General features: G+C 45.7%; 1 protein-coding gene across 1 annotated transcript; it reads left to right on the top strand.

Moving 5' to 3' along the window:
- The first annotated feature begins 6331 nt into the window (after positions 1 to 6331).
- Positions 6332 to 24346, top strand: AAR2 (AAR2 splicing factor). The gene is made up of 3 exons (XM_049779299.1): positions 6332 to 7119; positions 11733 to 11962; positions 23513 to 24346. The coding sequence occupies exons 1-3, from the start codon at positions 6363 to 6365 to the stop codon at positions 23678 to 23680; spliced, it is 1155 nt and encodes a 384-aa protein (XP_049635256.1). The 5' UTR covers positions 6332 to 6362; the 3' UTR covers positions 23681 to 24346.
- Positions 24347 to 26272: the final 1926 nt, after the last annotated feature.

Raw genomic sequence — 26272 nt, 5'->3', positions numbered from 1 at the left:
TGACTGACAAGAAACCAGCTCTGGTTAACCTGGCAGCAGTTCATTGCAAATAATCATAATTGCAAGACCCAGTCTGGACTGGAACCCACAGAGAGATCAATTTGACCAAGACACATTGGACTGTCAGTTGTCACTATGGAAGTGTGACAAATAAAAGGCAGCACCTCTGGACAAGAACAACCTGTCAGACTTTGATTGTATACCTAGCTCTGTATATCTGTCTCTCTGAGTCTCAGCTGTATCTCCTGTGAGTTGGGAATATGAATACCTATTTTTGAGGTTTTATGTATAGATTAGAAATTTTAGATGATTTTTTACTTACCTACTCAGCCTTTGGAACCATGTAAGTCTATATTTCCAGCCAGGTTCAACTACCCAGCACAGGGCTAAGCCCCAAAGCCCCTTGTTAATATGGATGGAGTTAATTGAATCCATAAGAAGTATATTGTGTTGATATCAACCTTTGTGCTTAGCTTTGTGCTAGATCTTAGGAAAACAGAAAGCAGAAAAGTTTCTCTCCAAAGCTGTTGGTTTACAGCCTGATTAAAATAGCAGGCTCAGCCTAGGCTGCAGAAGGACACTTTCATGGGCACCAATGTGTTGATCATTGCTGCTGAGGGTTCTCTATGGCAGTGATTTTCAACCTTTTTTATGCAAAGGCACACTTTTTTTTGTTTGTTTTGGTTTTTAGGTCACACTCAGCAGCACTCAGGGGTTACTTCTGGCACTATGCTCAGAAATCGCTCCTGGCAGGCTCAGGGGACCATATGAAATGCCCAGATTCGAACCACCGTCCTTCTGCATGAAAGGCAAATGCCTTACCTCCATGCTTCACATTCTTCAACACCCTAGTGTGCCAAGAGATATTGTCTAGTATGCCATGGGAAAAATTCCAATTTCATTCGTAACATGCGACTTTGGCTCACAAATAGACCAAACCGGCCCAGGTTTCGCACTAAGTGAACAGAAATATGAACAATTATAAAATACTTTATTATGAAGTAATTATAAAATAATTTCTTTGTGTTTATTTGATTCCTGTTCAAGAGAATTACTTTATATATAGTCAATATAAGCACAGAGTTATTTTTTTTTAACATTTTCTAATGGTGGTGTGCCTCGTGATTTTTTTTTTCATGAAAAAAGTGTGCCAGGGGCCAGAGAGATGTAGGGCGATTGACTTGCCTGCAGAAGGATGGGGGTTTGAACCCTGGCATCCCATATGGTCCCCTGAGCCTGCCAGGAGTAATTTCTGAACATAGAGTCAGGAGTAACCCCTGAACACTGCCAGGTGTGACCCAAAAAACAAACAAACAAAAACAAAAAAAACCCGCTGTTCTATGGGATAGGGATAGAATTGTGAGGCATCCCACTAAGGATAAATGTGGTTGAAAGCTGGGATTAGGTGATAACAGGACCTTGTGACATTGTTATTTGGATAAATACTGGATGACTAGGGTCTGATAATGACTACTGCTGGCCATAACTTTGACCCTGGCTTCAGTGACCATGACTGTTTACAACTAAAAGACTAGTGTGTATGTATCTGGAGCAGGATACAAAATGTAGTATTTGACAAAAGTTATTATCTGAGGTTAGGAACTAACACGAGTTCAAAATGTATTAGATTTTATTAGTAAACTAAAATTTAAAAACTAGATAAAAGTTGGGCACTAAAATGAGTCCAATAGCCAGAATCTGGAAACAACCCAGATGCCCGACAACAGATGAGTGGCTAAGGAAACTGAGGTACATCTATACAAAGGAATAGTATGCAGCCAACAGGATAAATGAAGTCATGAAGAGACAATAGAGATGAGGGCTGGAAGGCCCAGCCACAATATGAAGCTTACCACAAAGAGCGGTGAGTGCAATTAGAGAAAATAATTACACTGACAACTATCATGACAATGGTAGCGAGTGAGAGAAATAGAATGCCTGTCTCAAAGACAGCCAGGGGGTTGGGGAGGAGGAAGATGGGGGGGGGGGGGGCATTGGTTGTGGGAATGTTGCACTGGTGAAGGGGGGTGAACTTTCTATGACTGAAACCCAACTACAAACATGTTTGTAACCATGATGCCAAACAAAGATAGTTTTAAAAATAGAAATAAAACGAGTTCTAAAATGTACTACCACTAAAGGCCTCCTGCACTAAGGGCGGAACCTGCAAACACGGACCGTTCTTCCGGCGACTGAGGGCCCGGCCGGACCAGTTTATCCGTAGCTCTCATCCGGCGCCAAAGAGGAAGAATTTCCGGTGCACTTCCGGTGCACTTGAGTCTGGCGCGGGGCCTCCGTCCTTTCTGCCGCCTCTGCTCGCGTGGGTCGCCCCGCCGCCCCGACCCTGTCCCTGTCCCTGTCCCAGACTCTGGGTCTCGGAGGCCCTTCTCCGTGGTCAGCCGTCACGGAGGCTCCGACGCTAGGACTTCTTGGGGCACCCAGGGTAACTGCGCCGTTCCCACCCCACTTGATTGCCGGGGCCCACCGGCTTCTGTCCGACTCTCGGGCACCCGGGTGACAATCGCTCTCCGCTGCAAGACGGACAGTCTCGGACCCGGGCAGATGAGGCGTCTGTGTGTGTGCCCGAGCTGAGCTGCAGAAAGACCCCAGCGTGGGCCTGCTGGCTGGCGAGAGGGAGAGGGCCCAGCCAGGCGCCAGGCAGGCGCCAAGTGCAGACCTGGAGGGAAAGAGCTGAGCTGGAGAAGGAGGGAGAACAAAAAGAACAAGAAGGACCCTGGCCGGGTCTTGATGCTGGGCCCAGGAGCTAATTCAGCAGCTCGTGGGCTCAGCAGCTCTGCAGTGGGAGGCGCAAGGAGGGACCCCGTGACTTGACGCGTGGGTGAGCCTATGCCCAAGCTTAGTGTCCCTGGCCGGCTGTAGGGGGACCCCCATCCCGGGTGAGGGGAGTGCTCGCTTGGGAGGAAGATTTGGGAGAAAAGTGGCTGCTGGTAGCTGGCTGGAGAGGGCTTTCCGCTTGTCTGTGCCAGGCCACTGTGCCAGCTGCTGAAGGTTGCAAGCGGGTGGGATCCGAAGATCCCACTTTGCATCCTGCCACGAGGGGAAAATGGCTAATTGACGGACAGTTCTTCTCAAGGCAGCAGCTGATCACTCAGTAAATATTTCTGAATTCAGATTTGCGAGGTTGTAAATTATTTAAAGAAATAAATAACTTTTAGTTGTTTTGTGTTTGTGGGGTTGCAACTAATTGTCAGTAACATACTTTTTGTTCTCTCTCTTTTTTTGTTCAACTCTAGGAGTTGAACCCAGGACCCCACACCTGCAAGGCAAATGTTCTACCACTTAGCTACAGGCCTGGCTCTTTAAAGAGTAACGTTTGAGGGCCTGAGAAAAAGTACAATTGGTAAGGCGTTTTCCTTGCACATAGCTAACCTGGATTCTATTACTCCATATGGTCCCCTGAGCCCTGCTGGTAGTGTTCTCTAAGCACAGAGCCCGGAACAAGCGTTGAGCTCATCTGGTGTGCCTCTCCTCATAAAAACAAAAAGCAGACCCTCAAAATAATAATAATATTTTATGTCATGATCGAGTGACTGGAAGTACATATATAAAATGGTCAAAATTCATAAAATAATACTACCATCCTAATGTGTTTGTTTTTGTTTTTTTTTAAATATAATTTAATGCTGATTTAGAAATCTAAAATTTTTTTTTCACTCCATTACTTTGAAATAAATGCTGACTTAGAATGAAAATTATTATACTGGTTTCTAAGTTAAGATGATTAAAAATGCACTTAACATTTTTAGAAAAGGGTTTCTCTTTCCTTACTGTGTCTTGTTTGTTGAAAATTAAAGAAGTGAAAGGATAAATAGGCAGCTGTTGCCTCATACAGTGAGGGATCTTGTTGGACCCCGACAGCCACCAGACCTAGAAGTTCCTTGGTGAGACTTTTCCTTCAGGCCTGTGCCTCAGTGCAGAGACCCTTTAGCAGTCCAGTGCTCAGGGCTTTATTGGTTGCCTGGAATAGGCATCTTGGGATATAAAGTTAGGTGATTATTTGAATTGATCACTTCATGTTGGAACCATTTATCTGTCTGGCCACACTTGGTGGTACCCCTAGGCCTGGTATACGATGCCGGAGTGGGAACTGTGCAGTGCAGTCTCTAACTCAGGACTCCTGCAGGTGCTGCAGCTCTGTTCCTTGGCCCTATTTGTTTGTTGTTGTTATTTGGTTTTGGGACTAAACCTGCCAGTGTTCAGGGGTCACTCCTGGCTCTGCACTTAGGAATTACTCCTGGCAAGGCTCAGGGAACAATATGACATGAATCAGCCATGTACAAGGCAAGCACCCTACCCTACCATTGTACTGTCTCTCTGCCCCCCACCCCAGTCCCATTTAAAATCCTTTTAGGCATCTCACAGCAGCCTCTATGCACATAGTTATCAATAAGTTCTTATGTGGCTTGACAGCTCTCCATGGCACCTGAGTCTGTTTTGGGTGATATAGGTCAGAACTGGCACTAACATTACATCCTGTTTATCACTCCTGTACTGTATTGGGATTTTGTTTTGCTTTGTTTTTGGGTCACACCCAGCAGCGCTCAGGGGTTACTCCTGGCTCTACACTCAGAAAACGCTCCTGACAGGCCTGGGGGTCCATATGGGATGCTGGGATTCGAACCACCATCCTTCTGCATGCAAGGCAAATGCCCTACCTCCATGATATCTCTTCGGCCCCTGTATTGAGATTTTTTGAGGAGTGTTCTCATCAGGCACACTTCCAGTGACACTTGACTCTGCAGTGCTGGGCCTATAGCTAAACATCTGCTCAGGCCTGACGGGTATTTCTCTGGCTGGTTGTGCTTGAAGGCTACCAGGATGCATTTTAGGGTTTTATTTATTTATTTGTGTGTGTGTGTTTGTGTGTGTGTGTGTTTTGGCTCACACCCAGCAGCACTCAGGGGTTACTCCTGGCTCTCGCTCAGAAATTGCTCATGGCAGTGCTTCGCCTGTAGCTAAACATCTGCTCAGGCCTGACTGCTCTAGCTGATTGTGCCTGGAGCCCACCAGGATGCATTTTAGGGTTTTTTCTTTTTCTCTCTGGCCCCCATTTTAGGTTTTGGTTGGTTATTAAATTTTTTTGTTCCTCACTCAGTGGTGCTCGGGGATCATTCCTGGCATGGTTGAGGGACCATATCTATGTGTTGGGAATTGAACCCAGGACGACTGCTTGCAAGACAGCACTTTATCAGCTGTTCTAACACTCCAGCTCACTTTAAGGTGCTTTTTATTTTGGTTTTGGGCCCATACCTGGTGGTACTCAGGTCTTAACTTCTATGCTAAGAGATTATTCCTAGCAAAGCTTAAAGACCATATGAAGTGCCAAGAATCAAACCTTTATACAGTGCAAGCATTCTACCCTTTGATTTTTTGTTTTGTTTTGGTTTTTGGTTTTTTGGGTCACACCCGGCAGTACTCAGGGATTACTTCTGGCTCTGCACTCAGAAATCGCCCCTGGCAGGCTCAGGGAACCATATGGGATGCTGGGATTCTGTCTGCATGCAAGGCAAATGCCCTACTGCTGTGCTATCTCTCCACCCCCCTCCCCTTTCTGTTTTTTAATGTAGAACAAAAGGTTTGTAGTTGAAAAAATGCCCTAATATTCAAAACTTCTGTGAATTTTAATGTGCCAGCACTTTCTTCCTTTTACTCATTTTCGGGCCTATCCGAGGCTTATGGGAATCAGGGTACATGCCTGATTAAATCATCCTTCTAACCTCTTCAGGCACTCTTCAGCAGATTACAGACAAGGCTGTTGTTTAGAATGGCCTCTCCAGGCTTTTCCACTGGTCTGGGTGCTGAAGGAACTCTGAGAGCACATCCTAAGTAGACTGAGGAAAGGACACTATGTGTGATCTTGAGTTTGTCACTTTTTTTTTTTGGTTTTTGGGCCACACCCGGCGTTGCTCAGGGGTTATTCCTGGCTATTTGCTCAGGAATATCTCCTGGCAGGCACGGGGGACCATATGGGACGCCGGGATTTGAACCAACCACCTTTGGTCCTGGGACGGCTGCTTGCAAGGCAAATGCCACTGTGCTATCTCTCCAACCCTGAGTTTGTCACTTTTTAACTGAGTTTTCCAGCTGTGAAGTGAATCTCATTGTTCATAAACCAAAACACAAACATCTTCTCTGGTCATGCTCTCCACATATCTTTGGCAGTTGTGGGCCCATGGTGAGGATCCAGGGAGACAGTTTTGTTGGGAAATAAGTGGATCAGGGGAGATGGTTCTGTTTGGAATCTCAGTACCTGATGCCCAGAGAATCCTTCCCTGGATTCTTACTAACTCTACTCTCCTTCTCAGCTTTTCTAGAAGACCAGGTCATTCGCTACAAGTGCCATGGCCGCCATGCAGATGGACCCTGAGCTTGCCAAGAGCCTCTTCTTTGAAGGGGCCACCGTGGTCATCTTAAACATGCCCAAGGGGACAGAGTTTGGCATTGACTACAACTCCTGGCAAGTGGGGCCCAAGTTCCGTGGTGTGAAGATGATCCCGCCAGGGATCCACTTTCTTCACTACAGTTCAGTGGACAAGGCCAATCCACGGGAGGTGGGCCCTCGCATGGGCTTCTTCCTGAGCCTGCAGCAGCGCGGGCTGGTGGTTCTGCGCTGGAACGCGCTTCGTGAGGAGGTAGATCTAAGTCCAGCCCCAGAGACTGAGGTGGAGGCTATGCGGGCAAACCTCCAGGAGCTCGACCCGTTCTTGGGACCTTACCCCTATGCCACCCTCAAGAAGTGGATCTCGCTCACTAACTTCATCAGCGAGGCTGCCATGGAGAAGCTGCAGCCTAAGAGCCGACAGATCTGTGCCTTTTCCGAGGTACTGCCCGTGCTCTCCATGAAGCACACTAAGGATCGGCTCGAGCAGAACCTGCCACGTTGTGACACTGAATGTAAAAGCTACCAGGAGGGCCTGGCCCGGCTGCCAGAGATGAAGCCTAGAGCTGGGACGGAGATCCGCTTCTCCCAGCTGCCCACACAGATGTTCCCAGCTGGGGCCACACCAGCCGAGATAACCCGGCACAGCATGGACCTGAGCTATGCCCTGGAGACGTTGCTCAGCAAGCAGTTTCCTGGAAGCCCCCAGGATATACTCGGTAAGGAGGAGCAGAGCTCCTCATGGAGGAAGCGTGGGGCTTTAGAGTAAGGGAGTATATTTGATGTATTTGTAGCCTGTCCACTAATGCCTTACTTGGCCAGTTCTATGTCCTACCTGGGATACTTGGTAAAGAACAGATGACCTAGCCTCCCTCAGACAGAGTTTAGAGATCTGGAGCAGGGCCCGCATAAATTTGTATATGCAAGAAACCAGTTCCCTGAGTGAATCTCTGGAGGAGAGGAGTCTTCTGACTAGGTTGGGGAACGGGGTTCCTGCCTCTACAGGTGTTGGGCTTTCTTCTGGCTTATCTATTTGTTTATTGTATATTTAGTTGTGGGCTTGGAGCCAACATCCACTGTGCTCAGGGATTATTCTGACTCTGCTCAGGCTTTGTTCCTGGTGGGGCTCATGTGGCCACATGAATGGCAAATGCCTTCATCCCTGCATTCTCTACCCCAGCCTCTTACTTAGATTCTGGGCACTGATTTTATTTTATTATTATTTATTTATTTATTTATTTATTTATTTATTTATTTATTTATTGGTTTTTCGGGCCACACCCATTTGATGCTCAGGGGTTACTCCTGGCTAAGCGCTCAGAAATTGCCCCTGGCTTGGGGGACCATATGGGACACCAGAGGATCGAACCACGGTCCTTCCTTGGCTAGCGCTTGCAAGGCAGACACCTTACCTCTAGCACCACCTCGCCGGCCTTATTATTTATTTTTTATTTAATTTTATTTTATTGAAACCATTGTGATCTACAAAGTCCTTCATAGTTGAATTTCAGATATACAGTGAGTCAGGGCCATTTCCACCATCAGTGTTGACCTCCCTCCACCAACGATTCCAAAGTGTATCCTATACCAGCACCCTTTGTCCCCTGTCCTGCCAATATAATAGGCCCAATTAAGTTTAGATTGTTCAAGTTTAGACCTCTTGATTCTATTGTCATTGACTTTGGCTTGGAAATTTAGTTCCGTCCTTATTTTTTTCTCCACCAATGCATCTGAGACCACTTGGCCCCTGGCCCCCAGCCTTTCTTTTTTCTTTCTTAGTTTTATAGAAAAATGCAGAAATATGTGGTAAAACAAATAAGTGGTAAAAATAAAAAATGTGTGTTGCAAGGTTTTTTTGTGGGTTTTTGTTGTTGTTATTGTTTTTCCATAGGCACAGCAGAAGTTGGAGAAAATAGAAAAGAAAAACCTTTGGCCTTAAAACAGGGAGACCCTACCCATGAAGCATCCTACCACAAGACCAAGTACATGCTCTAGGCATACTAAATTGTCTTAAGTCTTTCATTGTGGTCCCACAATTACGGTAGTTACAGTCAGGTTTCTGTTATTAGAGATCCTAGTTTTTGCACAGATCCTATATCAAAGTCAAAGTGTCACAGAGCATCTCTAGTTTCATCTCACTGTTAGGTGGCAATTCAGGGAACCTGCCCTAAAAGCAAGTTGTTGCTGTTTCCAAGTCATCAGGATGTCATACGAACCCACTCTGGAGCAAGACATTAGGGCAGCATTAGGGCCTTCCCTGGTAGAAGTCTGATTCCTGGTATTGGTGCAGAAAAATACCAGTTCCATTGATGGGATCTATGATTTTTTTGTTTTTAATTATTGCTTTCTGTCTTTGAACTATATATCAAAGGAGGTAAACCCAACTAAAACTTACTCCCAATCCCCCGCCCAGACCATTCCATGGCTTTCTCCTAAAGCCATGTTGATTTAAGTGGTTCTTCTATTTCCTAGTGACTTACAGAGCCAGCTTTCTGCCAATGGGCCTGAAGGGCCCCCTTCTTTCTGGTCTAAGTGGAATCTAGCACAAGTTCCGTGCGATTTGTGGCACACATGTATTGTGGAAACAGTCTCAGCCTTGTCCCCTGCTGCAGGTAGACTTGGCCAAGGGCTTTTAGTAAAGCCCCTCTTCAAGCTGCATGGTCTCTTTGTTTCTAGGTAGGTCACTTTTCTTTGACAACAAACATTTATCATGTCTTGAACAGCCGATGAAGTACTTCTATATATTGTTCAGGCATTTTTGCACATTTTTCAATTGGAAGATTCCTGAGAAAGACCTTTTAGATATATGGTCTTTAATATCATTGACTCAGCTGATTAAAAGGATAAAAAGGTGAATCTTAGTACATTACAAAGTATTTTAATTTAGTAAGTTAATTAATAAATACAAATCCTGTTTTCTGCTCTTTGTTTGCTCTTTGTTTTTGCTCTTTGGGCCACACTTGATGAACTCAGGGATTGAGCCATGTCATCTTTGCAAGACAAGCACTGTACCTTGCTGTACTATTGTTCTGGCTCCTGTTTTCTACTCTTAAGTATATCAGTTTTTCCAAATCATCTTGTAAAAATGTGAAGAAGTAACTGTGTGTCTTTGAATAGCTCTTTGAAATTATTTATGATATCATATATTTTTAAATGAGGTCAGAAATACACGAGTTTATTTTTTTTGTTTTGGGTACCATATGCAATAGTACCCAAGGCCTACTCCTGGCTCTGTGTTCAGGCAGGAATCACACTTGGAGGTACTCTGGGTACTACATGAGGTGCCAGGAATTGAACCTACATCATCACATGCAAAGTAAATTCTCTAGCACAGAAATGTATGAATTTAAACATATACATTTTGAATGCCTTACGATCAAGAAATAAGCTCATTGGGGCCGGAGAGATAGCATGGAGGTGAGGTGTTTGCCTTTCATGCAGGAGGTCATCGGTTCGAATCCCGGCGTCCCATATGGTCCCCTGTGCCTGCCAGGAGCGATTTCTGAGCCTGGAGCCAGGAATAACCCCTGAGCACTGCCGGGTGTGACCCAAAAACCACAAAAAAAAAAAAAAAAAAAAAAAAAAAAAAAGAAATAAGCTCATAAGTCACAAACTGGCCATGTAAAGCCAGTTGAAGCAACACATTATTAACTTCTGTCATACCAAAACAATTTGACTACATTTTGAAAATAGAGGTTAGAATATCTACACGGGCTTACAAGTACAGAAACATGGAACTAGTTTTCCTAGATCTCTCAAGATGTCAGACACCACATTTAGAGGCGTTTGGTGCCAAATGCACCCATTCTCATTATGGACCAGTATAGATAGACTGCAGAAGCCCTAGTTAAGTTTGAAGCCAGAGAATGCCTGTTCTTGGTCAGCAGCAGTGCATTTAGGCCCAGAGACAGTTTGCACATAACACCCTAAATGGGTCTGATCTCATTCAAGGACAATGACTTCTGGATCTTTCGGTCTTTTTGTTTGAGACAAACAGGAATACATATACTGATAAAAACATAACTATTTCTCAAGTGCTATTTTGTGCCAGGCATGGTTATAAATGCTTCACTTGTACTGTTTTGATCCAGTTAATAATCTCTACAATCTCCAAATAGGAAATAGAGAGGGGAACAGATCAAGAAACATGTCATGTTATACATCTGTGAGTAGTAGGAAGTAGGGCTGAGATTTGAATTCTGGAAGCTTGAAGCTGCTTCTAGAGATAAAATCACTGAGTCCTGTTATAAAATAGACCAAACTCCTCTGGCTGACAGGCTAAGCCCTGGAACTCACAGATGTTCCCATTTGGAGGTGCTCTAGAACTCTACCTTCCCACTAGTTTGTGGCAGGATTATACTTGTCAGGATTTTTCCTTTCCACTATTTATGTGGGCTAAACACTGCATGTGGTATCATGGGCAAGTTCCTTGAGGTGAACTCAAAAATAAGGCCAGTTCCCCTATCATGGAGATCGCCTCATGGAGTAGAGCTGAGGGACCATGGCATGGTGTGAAGTAGAAAATTTCCTTGACTTGAGAAGAGACATTTGCAGATGACCCTAGGGGCTCAATAGGTCAGATGCTAGTGAACAAGGCCCTCATTTCTCCTCAACTGGTGTGTGTGTGTGTGTGTGTGTGTGTGTGTGTGTGTGTGTGTGTGTGTGTATGTGTGTGTGTGTGTGTGTGTGAGAGAGAGAGAGACAGAGACAGAGACAGAGAGAGAAAGACAGAGGGAGACAGAGAGACAGGCAGAGAGATGAGAAGAAAAGAGAGATGGGCTGTTCATTTTTGAATGAGCTCTCAGTAATTCTGCTAGGCAGCCAAATTTGGGATCAACGCATGACAGTATCCAGACACGTTTTATAAACTCTTAAAATATCAGGCAATGCAAGTATAGCTCTTCTCTAGCTGTTTGGTTTTTATTTTTTGGGGGGGCCACACCCAGTGGTGCTCAGGGATTATTCCTGGTTCTGCACTCAGAAATCACTCCTGGCAGTCTCGGGAACCATATGGAATGTGGGGAATCGAACCATCCCGAGTGGGCCATTGCAAGGCAAACGCTCTAATTGCTGTGCTATTGCTCCGGCTCCTCTCTAGCTGTCTGATTTTAAAGTCCAAAACTGGTCATTTGGTTTGTTGTGACTTGATTTGATAACAGTTCAGCAAACTTTACATGAACCTACTAGGTGCAGCCTCCCACCCCATTCTAGGCTCTCAGGAATGACTGAGGTGAAAGGTCAGCCTTCCCAGAGGGCAGGAACTGGCCAGCTAGGTGACCATTCAGGGTCCCTTAGGCCCCTGCCCCCATCTCACTTCATGTGCACCTTCCAGGGGAACTTCAGTTTGCTTTCGTCTGCTTCCTGCTGGGGAATGTGTACGAGGCTTTTGAGCACTGGAAGCGGCTCCTGAACCTCCTGTGCCGATCAGAAGAAGCCATGGCCAAGCACCACGCCCTCTACACACACCTCATCTCCATCCTGTACCACCAGCTCGGAGAGATCCCTGCAGACTTCTTCGTGGACATTGTCTCCCAGGACAACTTCCTCACCAGCACCTTACAGGTGAGCTGACGCCCAGCAGTCAGGGATCTGCAGGAGAGGGCACTCTTTGTCCTTTCACTGCCCAAACTTTCCTTACATTAGGTTCCTAATCTTAGGCTCTTTTTCCCTATTCTGCTTGAGTCTAAGCTTCCTAGATACCAGATTGTCTCACAATCACCTGTTCCCTGCCATGCCCCAGAGTGCCTACCTCGGAGGTATATAGCCCTGAGTCACCTCCAACCATCTGAGTTACTGGACTTTAAACTCTTTCTTCCTCCCTGAGGCTGTAAGTTGCTGCAGCTCAGAAGGACAGTCCTGAAGCTTGTTATTCCCGGGGAAACATCTGCAGCTCCTTAGATCTCATTTAAGCATTAAAGTAGCTTTGATTTCCTGTTCAAACAAAATGTGCCAGCTTCTGCCAAGATTCCTCTGACAGAAAAAGTGAAATTTGCTTTAACTTGGCAATTAAATTTTCATTATGAGTGGTAATTAGGGAAGAAGCTTCAAACAACTTAAAATCTTCATCCTGGGCTATTTCCTCCCTTTGCAAACAGATTAGCTTCCTTTATGTGCTTGGGACAGTCTCTGTCACTCATATTTTGTAACTTTCTTGAGGATAGAAGAGACAGAAGTTCCAAGCTGTCACTTCCATGCTCCATCTCACAAATTGCCTTCTGCTGTCTCTGTGGGAGGACCTCCTCGGTCTGCTCTGCCCATAGTGACTAGTCCCGAGCCTATCATGCCCACCTAGGCAAGGATGGCTCAGACATTCTCCATGTGCCTCTTGGGCACCAGGTGCCATGCGTGTCACACAGGTGATGCGTTACCTCGGATCATTTCTGCAGAGGCCTGAAAGGCAGGAAGAGTTATTTCTATTGTGTGCACTAGAACATGGAGACTCAAGAAAGAGAAGTTACCATGGAGCTTACTCGGTTGGCCAGCAGTCAACAGGCTTTGTAGCCAGGCCCCTGACTTGCTTTATGTTCTCTCAATACTGAGTTCACAGCACACCCCAACTCTAACTTCAGTGGGACTTCATCAGGGACCCTTTTCAAACTCCTTTGTACTGTATGTGAGTCCCTGTGAATGGGTAGCCACTGCTGGCAGTTGGACAACTTGTACAGACTTTGAGGATGAGTCGCTGTGTGCCACTTCAGAAAAGCACCCTTTAATGGTTCTGCTATCTGTGACAGAACTCTCATGAACTCTCTGTGCCAACTGCAGGGGAGAGCTCCTCATTGTTACAGCTCATAAGTCATGGAGCTATGCAGGGGCATCAGCCTGATACTTCCAAGTAGAGGTAAGGCTGTCACCCAGACAGCCATGATGATTCTGCTCCCACCAGCATCAGCACAACCACAGCTGATTACTGGGGCTTTGTTGCTGGCCCTTGATGTACAGCAGAAAGGGGGCAGCTGGATCCTGAGGTTCCCAGGTGGGGTATGCAGAGATAATGGTTGGGCACTTTTTCTCATGGGATTTTTGTTTTATCTTTGGACCACATTCAGCAATGCTGGTTACTCCTGGCTCTATAGTCAGGAATCACTCCTGGGAGTGCCCAAGGGATATGGGATGCTAGGTATTGAACCTGAGTTGGCCATGTGCAAGATAAGCACCCTATCCACTTTACTATTACTCTAATCCCTGTTTTGGAACTTTTCACTGAGAAATCAGGATATGATTATTTGCGGGGTTTTTTGTTTTTGTTTTGGCCACACCCAGCAACACTCAGGGGTTACTCTTGACTGCCCTGAGAAATCCTGGTAGGCGTGGGGGATCAAACCTAGGTTGGTTTTGGGTTGGCCCTGTGCAAGGCAAACGTTCTACTGCTGTGCTGTCTCTCCAGCCTGGGATATGATTATCTGGGAAAATTCCAGGACATTTTTCTTAAAAATAGAGAGATATGGACATTGTCTTTAAGCATCCTTTATCTGAAGCATTGTGCTCAAAGTTTTGAGTACAGAGCTATGAGTAGACTACAGGATTCTTGTTCCCAGGGTCATTGATTTAGCAGATAATTGCTGGTCACCTGCTCTCTAGGGATCTTAGGATTGGACACATGACATAAGCAAGACATTCCATGAGTCAAGCATCTGTTTGGGTGGGAAAGGAAACAATTGGATTAATTAAGCTACTCCATAGAGTATCCAAGGAGGCATTTCTCCTCATCTACATCCCTCCTTTGGTCCTGTGGAGACTACCTCACGCTTCATCCACATCCACCCCAGCAGCCTTACTCCCATCACATCACCTGAATTGCTGCTCTAAACATGGCCCCCATCTTTTTTCTACATCTCGATTGCCTAGACAGTGAAAATTCCAAACAGAGGATGAAGCTACCCAGTTCTTCAGCAGCGGCTGTCTCCAAGCCACATCTGCATGGGCCAGGCCTTATTAACCTTTCTTCTGTTCTTGTCCAAAAGCACTTTTACAGGCGATCTTCCCTCTTAAGTGCTGTAAGTTCATTGTTGGTAACTAAGCTTTACAGTGGTCCTCAAACTATGGCCAATTGTATTTGTTCCCGCTTTGTTCCTTCACTTCAAAATAAGATATGCAGTATGCATAGGAATTTGTTCATAGTCGGGCCCTCCAGTGGTCTGAGGGACAGTGAGCTGGCCCCCTGTTTAAAACGTTTGAGGACCACTGCTTACAGCTTCAAGGGCTGTTTCATCAGACACTTAGTACGTGTCCATGCCTTCCCCTAACCTGCTTTCCCTCTGCCCTTGTTCATCAACAAGATACTTCCAGGTATCACTCTCAGAAGCAGTCCCTGTTCACTCTCCTTCCCTTTGGTTCTTGTCATTGGTCTGATGCACAGACTGTTTCTGGGATTTATGGACTTCCCCACTGAGTTGTACACATTTGCCTAAAGTCCTTTTTTCATTCTTCTGGTTATTTTCAACACCAAGAAGACACCAAATGCTTCTCCATGTTGTGCTAGTGTTCTTCAGATGACTTAGTGGCTCATTCCTGTGGCAATGTAACTGTGATGGGCTAGGCATTTGGTTTGCCAGGGAGCATAGGAGTAAGTACCCAAGAGGGCTTAGCTCCTTCAGACTGGGGTTCATATCTTCGGGTCTAGAGAATTGGGAATGACTTGGGGGTGGGCAGTCACCTGGAGGGCCTATTGAGATTTAATGGTCACACTGGAAAGAAAAGATACAGCACTATTTTTTTTAAGTAAAGAGTTACTTCTATGCCCTCTGGATGGTGTGGCTCTCCTAGCAGTGATCCCTCCTTCCTCAATGCTGGCGAGGAGATGAATCAACCCCTCAAAGCCTGCTACAGCCCAACCTCTTGCCTGTTGTCCCCCAGGGAGCCAGGCTGGGAGCGCTGACTCTTCTCCTGGGAGCTTGAATAGCAGGGCCCCGCGGAGAAAAGCTGTGTGTGCACGCACACGCACACCCCAAGAGGCAGCCACATCGACTTGTCTAACTGTGGCCATGTGTAGCCTTTTGAATCTGTCCCTGGTTTTTACAAATCCCAGAATCTAAGTCTGAATAAAAATTGTTTGTGCTCCAAAAATAGGTCTTTTCTTTTACTTAACAAGTTGAGTCACCACAATTTGTTTAAAACCAATGAAAGGATAAGCTGAATTTAATAGTATGCTAGAAAGTGAGTTATATACAAAATAAGGACTTTTGTTGTTGATTGCCCAGCATTGAGGCAGAGTCATATCATGTCACCTTTTATTTTATTTTTTTCTTAAGATTCTTTCTATTGTCAAGAAGGCATCTGTACTTTCCAGCTTCCTCTCTTGGTCAATGTTTAAAATGCCAAGATCCAGCACTCTTGAGGGAAAACTCTGGTTCTGACCATAATGTCTGTATCAGTTAAACCTCACACCAGCTGTCACAAATCTCTCGACTCCTCTCCCTCCAGCCACCCTCTCACTTCTGCACAGTGCATGTACCTCCTCCCGCAGCCCTCGTCATGCTGGAGGGGAACCATGCAGCCCACTTAACAGTTATGGACATGGGACCATGGAGATCGCCTCATTTCCCCCCAGATAGCAGATCTCTAGATGACCGGGCTGAGGCATTCTGCAGCAGAGACTGCCTGGCCCCCTCTGTGGGCAAGCGCCTGCTGAAAACTCCTAGGCTCTTTCCATGGGTCTCAGAAGACTCGGTGACTCCAGCTTGTCCCTTTTCTGCTAATCAGTGTGAAGTGAGAGTCTTACTTTTAACACCAATTTCTCCTGCAAGTGGAAATAAAATATTCTCTCTGTGGCTAGTTTTACTCTAACTCGAATGATCAGCTGGGAATTGAAAAAAAATTAGGCAATTTTATCTTTTTGGTCTAGCCAAAAAATAGGATAAAGTAGTGACTCAGCTCTCTACCTTGATATTTTTAATTTTTCAAGGTGACCTAACTGAGCTCAATTTAGCATGTCTTAAAGGAAAGCTTTCATATTTCTGACTAAAGTAATTTACAGTTTCAGAAAATACAAGCTTAATGGTTAACGTGTTGATGCCTTTTTCTTATTGAAATAAAAATATCTAATGGATGTGCTTTTAGTTCTAGATCATTGCAGTTGTCTGAAATGTTACTACTTTATTTCATGAGTACTTTAAGATATCTGGTACTAATCTTCAATATTAAAGTGACTCTTTTCCTAGCAATATTAAAAAGTAATTTTACATTAGTAAATATAATAACCATATTGTCACTAAATTTTCTAAAGTAAAGTAATTTTTTGGTTTGCTTTTTGGCCACACATCCCACAGCACTCAGGAGTTACTTCTGTCGCTGTTCAGGAATCACTCCTGGCAGGCTTAGAGGATCATATGGGTTGCCCGGTTTTTGTTTGTTTGTTTTTTTGGGGGGGATGTTTGGGTCAAACCCAGTAGCGCTCAGGGGTTACTCCTGGCTCTATGCTCAGAAATCGCTCTTGGCAGGCTCGGGGGACCATATGGGATGCCGGGATTCGAACCACCGACCTTCTGCATACAAAGCAAATGCCTTACCTCCATGTCATCTCTCCGGCCCCGGGTTGCCGGGTTTTGAACCCAGGTCAGCCTCATGCAAGGCAAACACTGTACTATTATTTTGGTCCCTATTAAAGTAACTTAAAAGAGGATCAAAGTAAAATTATGTTTGAAAATTAGGCACTGTCTAATCATCTCTTTTTCTGCACTGTGAGCTTTTGTTGAGGAGAAGGAGCATTGGTTGTTGTTTTTTTTGAGGGGAGGTCACACTCGGCAGTGCTCAGGGGTTACTCTTGGGTCTATGCTCAGAAATTACTCCTGGCAGTCTCAGGGGACCATATGGATGCCGGGATTTGAACCACCGTTCTTCTGCATGCAAGGCAAATGCCCTACTCCATGCTATCTCTCCGACCCCGAGCATTGGTTTTTTTAGCCACACTGGGCTATGCTCAGAGTTTATTCTTGGCTGTTTTGGGGAACTGAATGTGGTGCTAGCAATTGACCCAAATTTACTGCAAAGCAAGCGCCCTACCCGCTGTACTATCTTTTTGGCCCTGTGCGTTTCAATATATGAAGTATATGTATGTATATATAATATATATAATGTGTATACATTTATTACTTGCTTGGCATTTATCGCTATCCTTATCTTTATATATGTATATATATGAAGTATATAAGCCAACACAAATAGATAAATAGTGGGGCTGGGAGTGTTTTTTTGGCTCAGTGAAACTTTAATGTCTTGATTGTGGGGATGGTTATGCAGTTCTCTGTGAGCCTTCAAACTCAGGCATGGATGCCAAAAGGAAAAACTGCAATGTGTCTCTCTCTGTTGTATCATACTTTGGTTACATGCATGGATACATTTGTCAAAGCCAACCGAGCACTTATAATGGGCAAATTTAACGGATTATAAGTTCTGCCTCAGTAGAGTTGGCTTCAGATATTCAGCCTGGAGAACAAGGCATGGAGCTCAGTGATGTAAAACAGTAAGAACCCCTCAGTTCACTTTTCCACCTCCTCAAAAACAGTCAACCCCTGCTCTGTCCTGGGCTCTTGGGGGGAAGTAGAAAGGGGTTCCAGAAACACCAGATCTACTGGCCCCTTGGTTCTCTACAGGCTGATGCTGAACATACCATGGATGTGTTGACTGGTGAAACAAAGAAGGTCTTGGTATGGAGAAGGGATTTCGATTTCTCTCCACGGACTAGATGTAGTTTGACGTTTATTACTTGCTTAGCATTTGTCCGTATCCTTATCTTTACATTGGGAATAATAATTTCCTGTCTACCTCCCTCCCAGGTCTGTAGTAAAGATTATATATTGATAAATTATTTAAAAAAGGACAAGTTGGGGCCAGAGAGATAACATGGAGGTAAGGTGTTTGCCTTTCATGCAGAAGGTTATTGGTTTGAATCCTGGCATCCCATATGGTCCCCTGAGCCTGCCAGGAGCGATTTCTGAGCATAACCCCTGATCGCCGCCAGGTGTGACCCCCCCCCCCCAAAAAAAAAAGGGCAAGTCAATCTTGTCTGAGCTTTGGCACATCTTTTATGAATATTTCTATTTCTGATTAACTTGTTCATTCATGGTCATATATGAGATGCTTAGTCTTTTTTTTTTTTTTTTGATTTTGTGATACACCTGGCAGCACTCAGGTGTTACTTCTGGTTCAGCACTCAGAAGTCACTCCTGCCAGGCACAGGGGACCATATGGGATGCCGGGATTTGAACCACTGTTGGTCCTGGGTGGGCTGCTTGCAAGGCAAATGCCCTATCACGGTGCTATCTCTCCAGCTCAGAGATGCTTAGTCTTTTATTTGTATTGAAATGCCAATTGCAGTTTTGGTATGTTCTAAAAAAGAATAAGGCAGTTTTCCGACTGAATGCCTGATTTTTCAGACTGAAGCCTTCTGTTCCTCTTGTTGCTGGTCGCATGTACTCAGGCATGTATTCCTGTATGGGCAGTGGGTGTGAGGGATGAGTCCAGCCTTTTCCAGCCTCTCCCTCCCGGCCATGGCCAGCTGCAATTCCTGCAGCTCATTCATGTCTGTTTAGTGAGATCCACTGGACATAACTGTGCTTGACCAGGTGCTGCACTGTGCCTACACATTGATAAGGTAGGCTCTTCTGGACTCTTAGAGGATACAGATCGTTCTGATTGTGAGCACAGTGTGAGAAGTGTAGAGACTAGTGGTATATGTTTTGACTTGTGCTTTTATTAAAGCACATATTATTACTATGGAGATGTCATGTGGGTTGGGTGACAATCAGGACCTGATAAATAGGCCACCCTGTCCCCAGGATGAAGTTCTTATTCCATCCCACACCGACAGAATTATTGAGCTATTATTTGGCAGTTATTCTGAAAGTAAACTATAATTAAATTTTTTGTGGACAGTGAGGCATGCCTGAGGATGATAAGACTTAGGTGCCAGGAGATAGGACTTAGATGATAGACTTAGAACTGCCTTCACTTCTAGTGGGCTCATGGATCATAAGTGGTGCTGGGGATTGAACCCAGGTTAGTGTGCAAAGCAAGTGCTTTACCTGTTGTAAATAAAATAAAATTTGTTAAGAACCTATTGTCTTAATTATTTTACTCCATAAATATCTAACAGGAGGCCTGATAGATAGTACAGTGGTTAAGGCATTTGTCATGCATGTACCTAATCTGTTAAAGCTCAACACTTCATATGGTCCCCTATTCCCACCAGGCATGATCCCTGAGCACCACTGATTGTAACACACATACACACACACACATACACACACACACACACACACACACACACACACACACACAGTATATCTATATATTTCCATATTTTTGTTTAATGGGCACTGTTTTGTTTGTTTTGGGGACACACTCAGTGGTGCTCAGGGGTTATTCCCTACTCTGTACCCAGAAATCACTCCCAGCGGACTCAGGGCCATATTGGGTGCCAGGGTTTGAACCCAGGTCAGCTGCATGCAAGGCAAATACCCTACAGTGCCCCAATGGACACTGTCAAGTACTTGTGTTGTGTGCTAGAGGTCAGAGCTCTATCCCCCAGCATATCATGGTCAACTGAACACTCTTGGGAGCAAACCCCAAGCACTGAACTGGGTTAGCCTCTGAGAACTGCAGCTGTGTCTGAACATTTACCCCCAACATTTAAAAGATGAAGAAGAATCAGTGCATTGGTCTGGGAAGGCTTACAATATATGCACTGTTATCTGAGGTAGAAACCACGGGCACTGCACAGAGGAACACCTTTCCATCTTGATCTGAATGTGTGAGAAGGGGGTTTCTGAGCTAAACTGGAGACTATCATGGAAATCAGCATGATAAAGGAGCAACCAGGGGCTGAAGGGTATTTTAAGTAGAGGAAAAGTATATGTGCTTGGGCCACATCGAGTAAGCAGAGCCTGTTAACGCAGCAGTCCCACTGCACCAGCGGAAGGGTATCAGAGTAAGAGAGCTGATTTGAGAAGGAAGAGGAGGGGGCTTGTGCCAATGGAGACAAGAGGTGCTCAGTACTTCTGGGAACAGACCCTGGGTGGGCAGGATCTCATGAGCCCTAGCTTTGAAACAAGTCAAGCTTGAGTCAAGACTTCTGTGGCTTCTCTTTGTTCCTTTCCAGTCCTCCAAAGAGCTCAGCTGTGCGCTGCATTCAGCACTCCTGGGCCAGCTCTGTTAGCTGCTTCCAGACAGCCTCCAGCTCCCCCATTGTCCTCTCCCCAGCATGCTCTCTCAGCCCCTCTAATTTGTTATTGATCTGCCTTTTTGTTGTTGTTGTGGCTGTGCTTCTTATGCCTGTGTTTAGCAGTTCTCAAGTTAATCAAACAGAATCTGTAGACCCCCACCCCTAGTCACTTCTCTCTGCTGCCATCCACCAAATGGTTATGATTCTCAGAAAGGCAGTGGGATTCGGGTTGGAGGATGTGGGCCCTGGAATCTGCTGTCTGTGGCCTATTGCCTTTGGCAGGTTGAGGTTCCTAACACAGATGCTGGTGGACTGAGTACTGTGGTCTGAAGGGATGTGAAACAAACATCTGCTCCCCTTATACTATTGACTCTGGGATGGACCTGGAGGGTAGCATTGGACAGCTTGGAAAAAAAACATTTCTTCCTTTAGGCATTTTTATTTTTGTTTGATTAGGGACCACACCTGGCAGTGCTCAGGGCTTATTCCTAGCTCTACACTCAGGGACCATATGGGATGCTGGGAATTGAACCCAGGTCTGCTATGTGGAAAGCAACTGCCTTACCTGCTTTACTTCCAGCTTCAATTTCTGCATGTTTTTAATCTCATCATTTAATTCCTGTCAGCCTCCTTTTCATAAAATAGGCATTCTAGTATTTTTTTTCTGTGCATTAAGAGGTTCTATTGAAGTACTCTGAAACTTTCTGGAACAGTATGAGGAGGATTAATATATTTGCTATTATTCCCAGGTGTTGGAATCCATTACAGTCTGGAGTTGGATTTTATTTATTTATTTATTTATTTATTTATTTATTTATTTATTTATTTATTTATTTTTGGGTTTTCGGCCACACCCGGTGACGCTCAGAGGTTACTCCTGGCTATACGCTCAGAAATCACTCCTGGCTTGGGAGACCATATGGGATGCTGGGGGATCAAACTGCGATCTGTCCTAGGCTAGCACCAGCAAGGCAGATAGATGCCTTACCACTCCACACCACTGCTCTGGCCCCAGGAGTTGGATTTTAGATACCAAGAAAATTACTGGTCTCGAAGCTGGAACTAGTGCAGTGGTAGGTAGGGTACAAGGCCAGCCTTGTACATGGCCAACCTGGCTTCGATCCCCAGCATCCATATGGTCAGGAGTGATTCCTGAGTGAAGAGCCAGGAGTAACCCCTGAACACTGACAGTTCCCCTCCCACCAAAAAAGAAAGTTTCTGTTCTCTACCCCACTACCAATGTTTATATTATATTCATCTGAACTAAATTGAATATAAAATCTTGGATTAATATTTAGATAAAGGGACTCTGAGATTTTAATACCAATAAGATTTAAATAACTTGATTAAAAAATGTGCTAAGGACTTACCTGGGTGTTTTGTCAAAGAAGATATGTAGGTGGCTGATGAAATCAGGACAGGAGCCAGCAACACTAATAAGGGTAATACAGGTCAAAACCCTGATATCACCTTAAACCCATAAGGGTGGTCACATAAAAGACATAGAGACTTGGGGTTGAGGGTGAGATGGGATGGGACCCAAGTGGTAGAGCATAGTATTGAGACAGTGAGAGATTTCAGGCTCAGTTCCCAGCATCACATGGCTCCCAGACACAGCCAGGAATGCTTCTGGTCCTCAAGCACTTCTGGATGCAGGCACTCAAAAATAGTAGTTCCTACAAACCTATACCTGGAAATAACAGGTGCTGGCAGGGGTGTGGGTAAATGTCTCATTGTGCTGGCACTATGGAACATAAAGTGATCAGCCTCAAAGCATTAAACAGATTGACTTTGACAGTCCAGTAATTCTCCTTCTAAGTCTGTACCCAAATGAATGGAAAGAGTTGAACTCAGAGAATTATACACATATAGACATAACACCATGTTTAACAAGATGAAGCAGCAACCTGTGACCAAAGGATGTAGAGCAGACTCAGGATGGATTCAGGATGGATAGATCTAGGATGGACTATGTTCAGTCCTAACAAGGAGGCGAGCTTGTTCCAACATGGAAGCACCTTGACATTAGACTGAGCAAAAGAAGTCAGTATCAACAGATACCAGCCAGGGATGTTACATTGCTCAGGGCTAGTGCACTTGCCTGTGAGAGGCCTGGGGATCCTTCCCTGGCACTATACAAGAAGCAAATGCAGAGTAAGTATTCTCTGGTTCCACTGGGATGAAGGACTTAGCCATCAGGTCTGGACAAAGGGCATGTATGGAGCAGGGGAGGGCAGCAGGAATCAAAGCTGACCGAGCAGGGAGAGAGCAGGTGGGAGGCTGGAGTTTTGGGGATGGACATGGCTGGTACCAACAGTGTGGACGAGTGGACATCACTGAATTATAGACTTACAGAATTATAGAATGGTGAAAAGTAGTGCATGGTTTAAATGTGGAACGTGGCTGATTTTATGTTACGTATATACTACCACGACTTAAAAAGTGAAGACACCAGGGACCACTTTTAAGGGGAATCAAAATCTCAGATTAGCACCTGCAGCTGATTTGGATCTGAGCAGCAGCTCTGCCCCTCAGCTTTGGCAAGTGGCCTTGGGCTTCACACAGTCCAGGGGCCTTTGAGCCCTGCAGCCTTCCTCAGGACCAACGCAATAGCTGCTCTCTCACCTCTGAGTTACTGCTTGTATCTAGTAGCCTCTCCTCCCCACCCAACTGGGGCTCAGGGGATACCCCACCCCGCTGCCCTCCCTACCACGGGGGGGGGGGGGGCAGCTCTGTTGGGACAGAGTAATTTTCCATTCAAGTTGGGGCCCCAGTTTCTCAGCTGAGTTTGGACCTTTTTTCTTGGTTTGGGGGGAGCATAGCAGGTGCCCTGGGCCTGTGCCAACAGCTGCTGATCCACCTGTCCCAAAGAGCAGGACACAATGGGGAAATTTCCATAGCGTTCCTGGCCCCTCTGTTCTCAGGAGTGACTTATCCTCTGTTCTCTGTAGGTTTTCTTCTCATCGGCCCGCAGCACAGCCGTGGACACCACCCTGAGGCAGAAAGCAGAGAGGTTCCAAGCTCACCTGACCAAGAAGTTTCGGTGGGACTTTGAGGCGGAGCCTGACGATTGTGCCCCGGTTGTAGTGGAGCTCCCTGAGGGTGTGGAGACAGGCTGACTGGGAGGGCATCCAGCAAGGGGACCTCTCATAGGGTTCCATTCCTGCAGTTCCCTTCATACTGGGAACACTGGAGTCTATCAAATTAGAGCCAAAATTCCTTCCTTCATTTGTAAATACGTTATTTCCGTGCCACAGAAGCTCTCCCCTCGTGAGGGCATGTTTGTGGACTCTCTACAGCCTGACTTTGGTGCTAACTTGACTGAATTCCTGATGGTCTCTCACAGAATCTCTTGGATGAGACTGCCCTTGGCAGCAGCCTGCTTCCCACTGAGGGAGAAGAAAAAGCTGAGTTCAGTAGAACTGATTGCTTTTTCCAGAAGTGGATGGGTAATGGGGAAAGTTGGACTGTCTCATCTCGGGGGTCAGAGGAGTCATTTTGGAAGGTGGACAGAGGACCACGGGAAAACTGAATGGAGATACAGCCGAGCAGACTTGGCCATGTTTTCCCAGGAACCCCAGACTGGAAAAGGCATAACATGATGACTGTTAAATATGACAATCAGTTTTACTTTTCTCCATATTTTTGTTTGTTAGATCTGGGCTATGACCAATGGTGCTCAGGGCTTTACTCGTGGCTCTGTGCTTAAGGATCACTCCACGCTGGGCTCAGGGAACCATGTAAGGTGTAAGGGATCAAATCCAGGTTGGCCTCATTCAAGGCAAGCTCTCTACCGCTCTGACCCTGTTTTCTCTTAAAGTCTTACATATCTGGACGGGAAAAGGTGGAGTGAGAAGCCGATGGTCATCTGTGATGTGCCAACCCCCTCCCTTCAGAAACTTCAGACCCACAGAGGTACTTGACAGCCATCCCCAAAGGGCATGGTGACCTGGAGATTCAAAAATAATAATAAAGATGGTTAGGAGAGTGCTGGGGATAAGGCACTTGCTGTACCTGCTGCTGACCCTGGTTTGATCCCTGGTACTGCCTATGAGGATCCCAGTTGTGACCCAATTTTCCACCCTACCCCCAGAAGAAATTGTCTTGCTCTGGCTGTCTTTGCTCTCCCCTGGAGCACTAAGGACCCAATCAGGGATGGGGCTCGGTTCTCCTGGGAAGCTCATAGGGGTTACCTTTAGCACAGATCCTCCACCCTGACCTCAAGATCTCATAGTCTGATCACATCCCTGCTCCAGCCTCTCCAAGGCCGTGCTCATCCAGGCCTCTGAATGAGCTCCCTGCTGGATAAGACGTTAAGATCTACTTGTTTCCTTGGAGATGTTTTTTCAAGGCCATAATGTACATTAAAGTCTTGGAATTGAGACTAAATCCCTCCATGTGAGTCTCCTCCAGCTCCCAGAGCACCTTGCCTCCCCATCAGGCCAGAAAAGCCTGGGCAGTCTGCACTGCCTTCTGTGAGCAGAGACACTTCGGAGAGTGCATAATTGCACTGAGCTTGCCCCACCTGGTCCCTGGGTTTGAGGTCTGGCTCTCAGTTTCACTTTTTTCAGGCAACGGCATTTGGTTGTTCTGGTGTGAACGAATTGCACACCAAAAGATACTTTTGAGAGACCACCTTCACAGAACTCATTACATTTATGGTTAATGTTGTCTTTGTTGTTAGTGTGGTGGTTCATCTCCTACTGTGCCTAGTCTATAAATTGAGCCTTACACAGGTGTGTAGGTATATATGTATAGAGGAAAGCATAGATGCAGGGAGGGGCAGCTTGGTCTTGTCCACAATATCAGGTGTCCACTAGGAGTATCTTCCAAGGGTACAGGGATGACTGATATTTTATACTAAGCACAAGTTTCACCTGGTGTGAATTTGCTGCTGTTTTCCTCCTTGGATCTCTGGGAGCTCATTAAGCCCGAGATTCTAAAGGAGAGAAGCTCTGAGACAAGGGTGAATACAGGAAGCCACACCAACACTCGAGGCCAAGTTCACGTGGAGGAGGCGAATCCACAGAGACAGATGAAGATTACTGGGAGAAGGGAATTGGGGATGAGACTGGTGGTTGCTGTTGGGATTCTCACACAGTGAGGATGAGGTCTTATGAGTGATAAAGCCACTGAAAGTGTTCACTTGAAAATGGTGAATTCGAGGCTGGAGACATCTCAAAGGACTCGGTACAGGCTTTGCATGCAGGAGGCATGAGTTCAATCTCCAGCTCTACAGCCCCCAAGTACTACTAGGTATGGCCTCAAGCAGAACAATAAGAAGGAATAAAATAGTGAATGTTAGACTGTGCAAATAATTTTCAAAACTGCAGATTCCTGAGCCTCATTAAATGTGGGTGGGCTGGCTTCTGGGCAGAGGAGTGTCATCAGAGGCACCAGCACTGTGACCAAACACTAGGGTTCCACTGGAACAGAACACCCCCTCTCATTGGCTATTTTTGGGAAGCACCTGAAAGATAGGTCCCGTGCTCCATATTCAAGCTTGTTTGATACCTACACAGACCCACATCAGCCCACCATCCACAAATGAGCCGGCAGAATTGGCACTATCATCCAGGATAAGCAGCTACTAGATGCAAAGTCCTGTTTCACTTAAGCCTTGCAATAGTGGGTGGTGAGGTGCTCTGATGGTCCCCCATGTACTACTAAGGAAACAGGCTAGACTCAGAACTTCCTTCATGTTGCCTGAG

The sequence above is a fragment of the Suncus etruscus genome, chromosome 9 (assembly GCF_024139225.1).
Source record: "Suncus etruscus isolate mSunEtr1 chromosome 9, mSunEtr1.pri.cur, whole genome shotgun sequence".
Lineage (NCBI taxonomy): Eukaryota > Metazoa > Chordata > Mammalia > Eulipotyphla > Soricidae > Suncus > Suncus etruscus.
Note: the sequence above shows the minus strand (reverse complement) of the source record. Positions and strands in the feature narration are given on the sequence as shown.

Coding starts and splice junctions, on each gene's coding strand:
- AAR2 (XM_049779299.1), top strand. CDS start 6,363: ATGGCCGCCATGCAGATGGACCCTGAGCTTGCCAAGAGCCTCTTCTTT. Junction 7,120..11,732: donor AAGCCCCCAGGATATACTCG/GTAAGGAGGAGC, acceptor TGCACCTTCCAG/GGGAACTTCAGTTTGCTTTC. Junction 11,963..23,512: donor TCCTCACCAGCACCTTACAG/GTGAGCTGACGC, acceptor TGTTCTCTGTAG/GTTTTCTTCTCATCGGCCCG.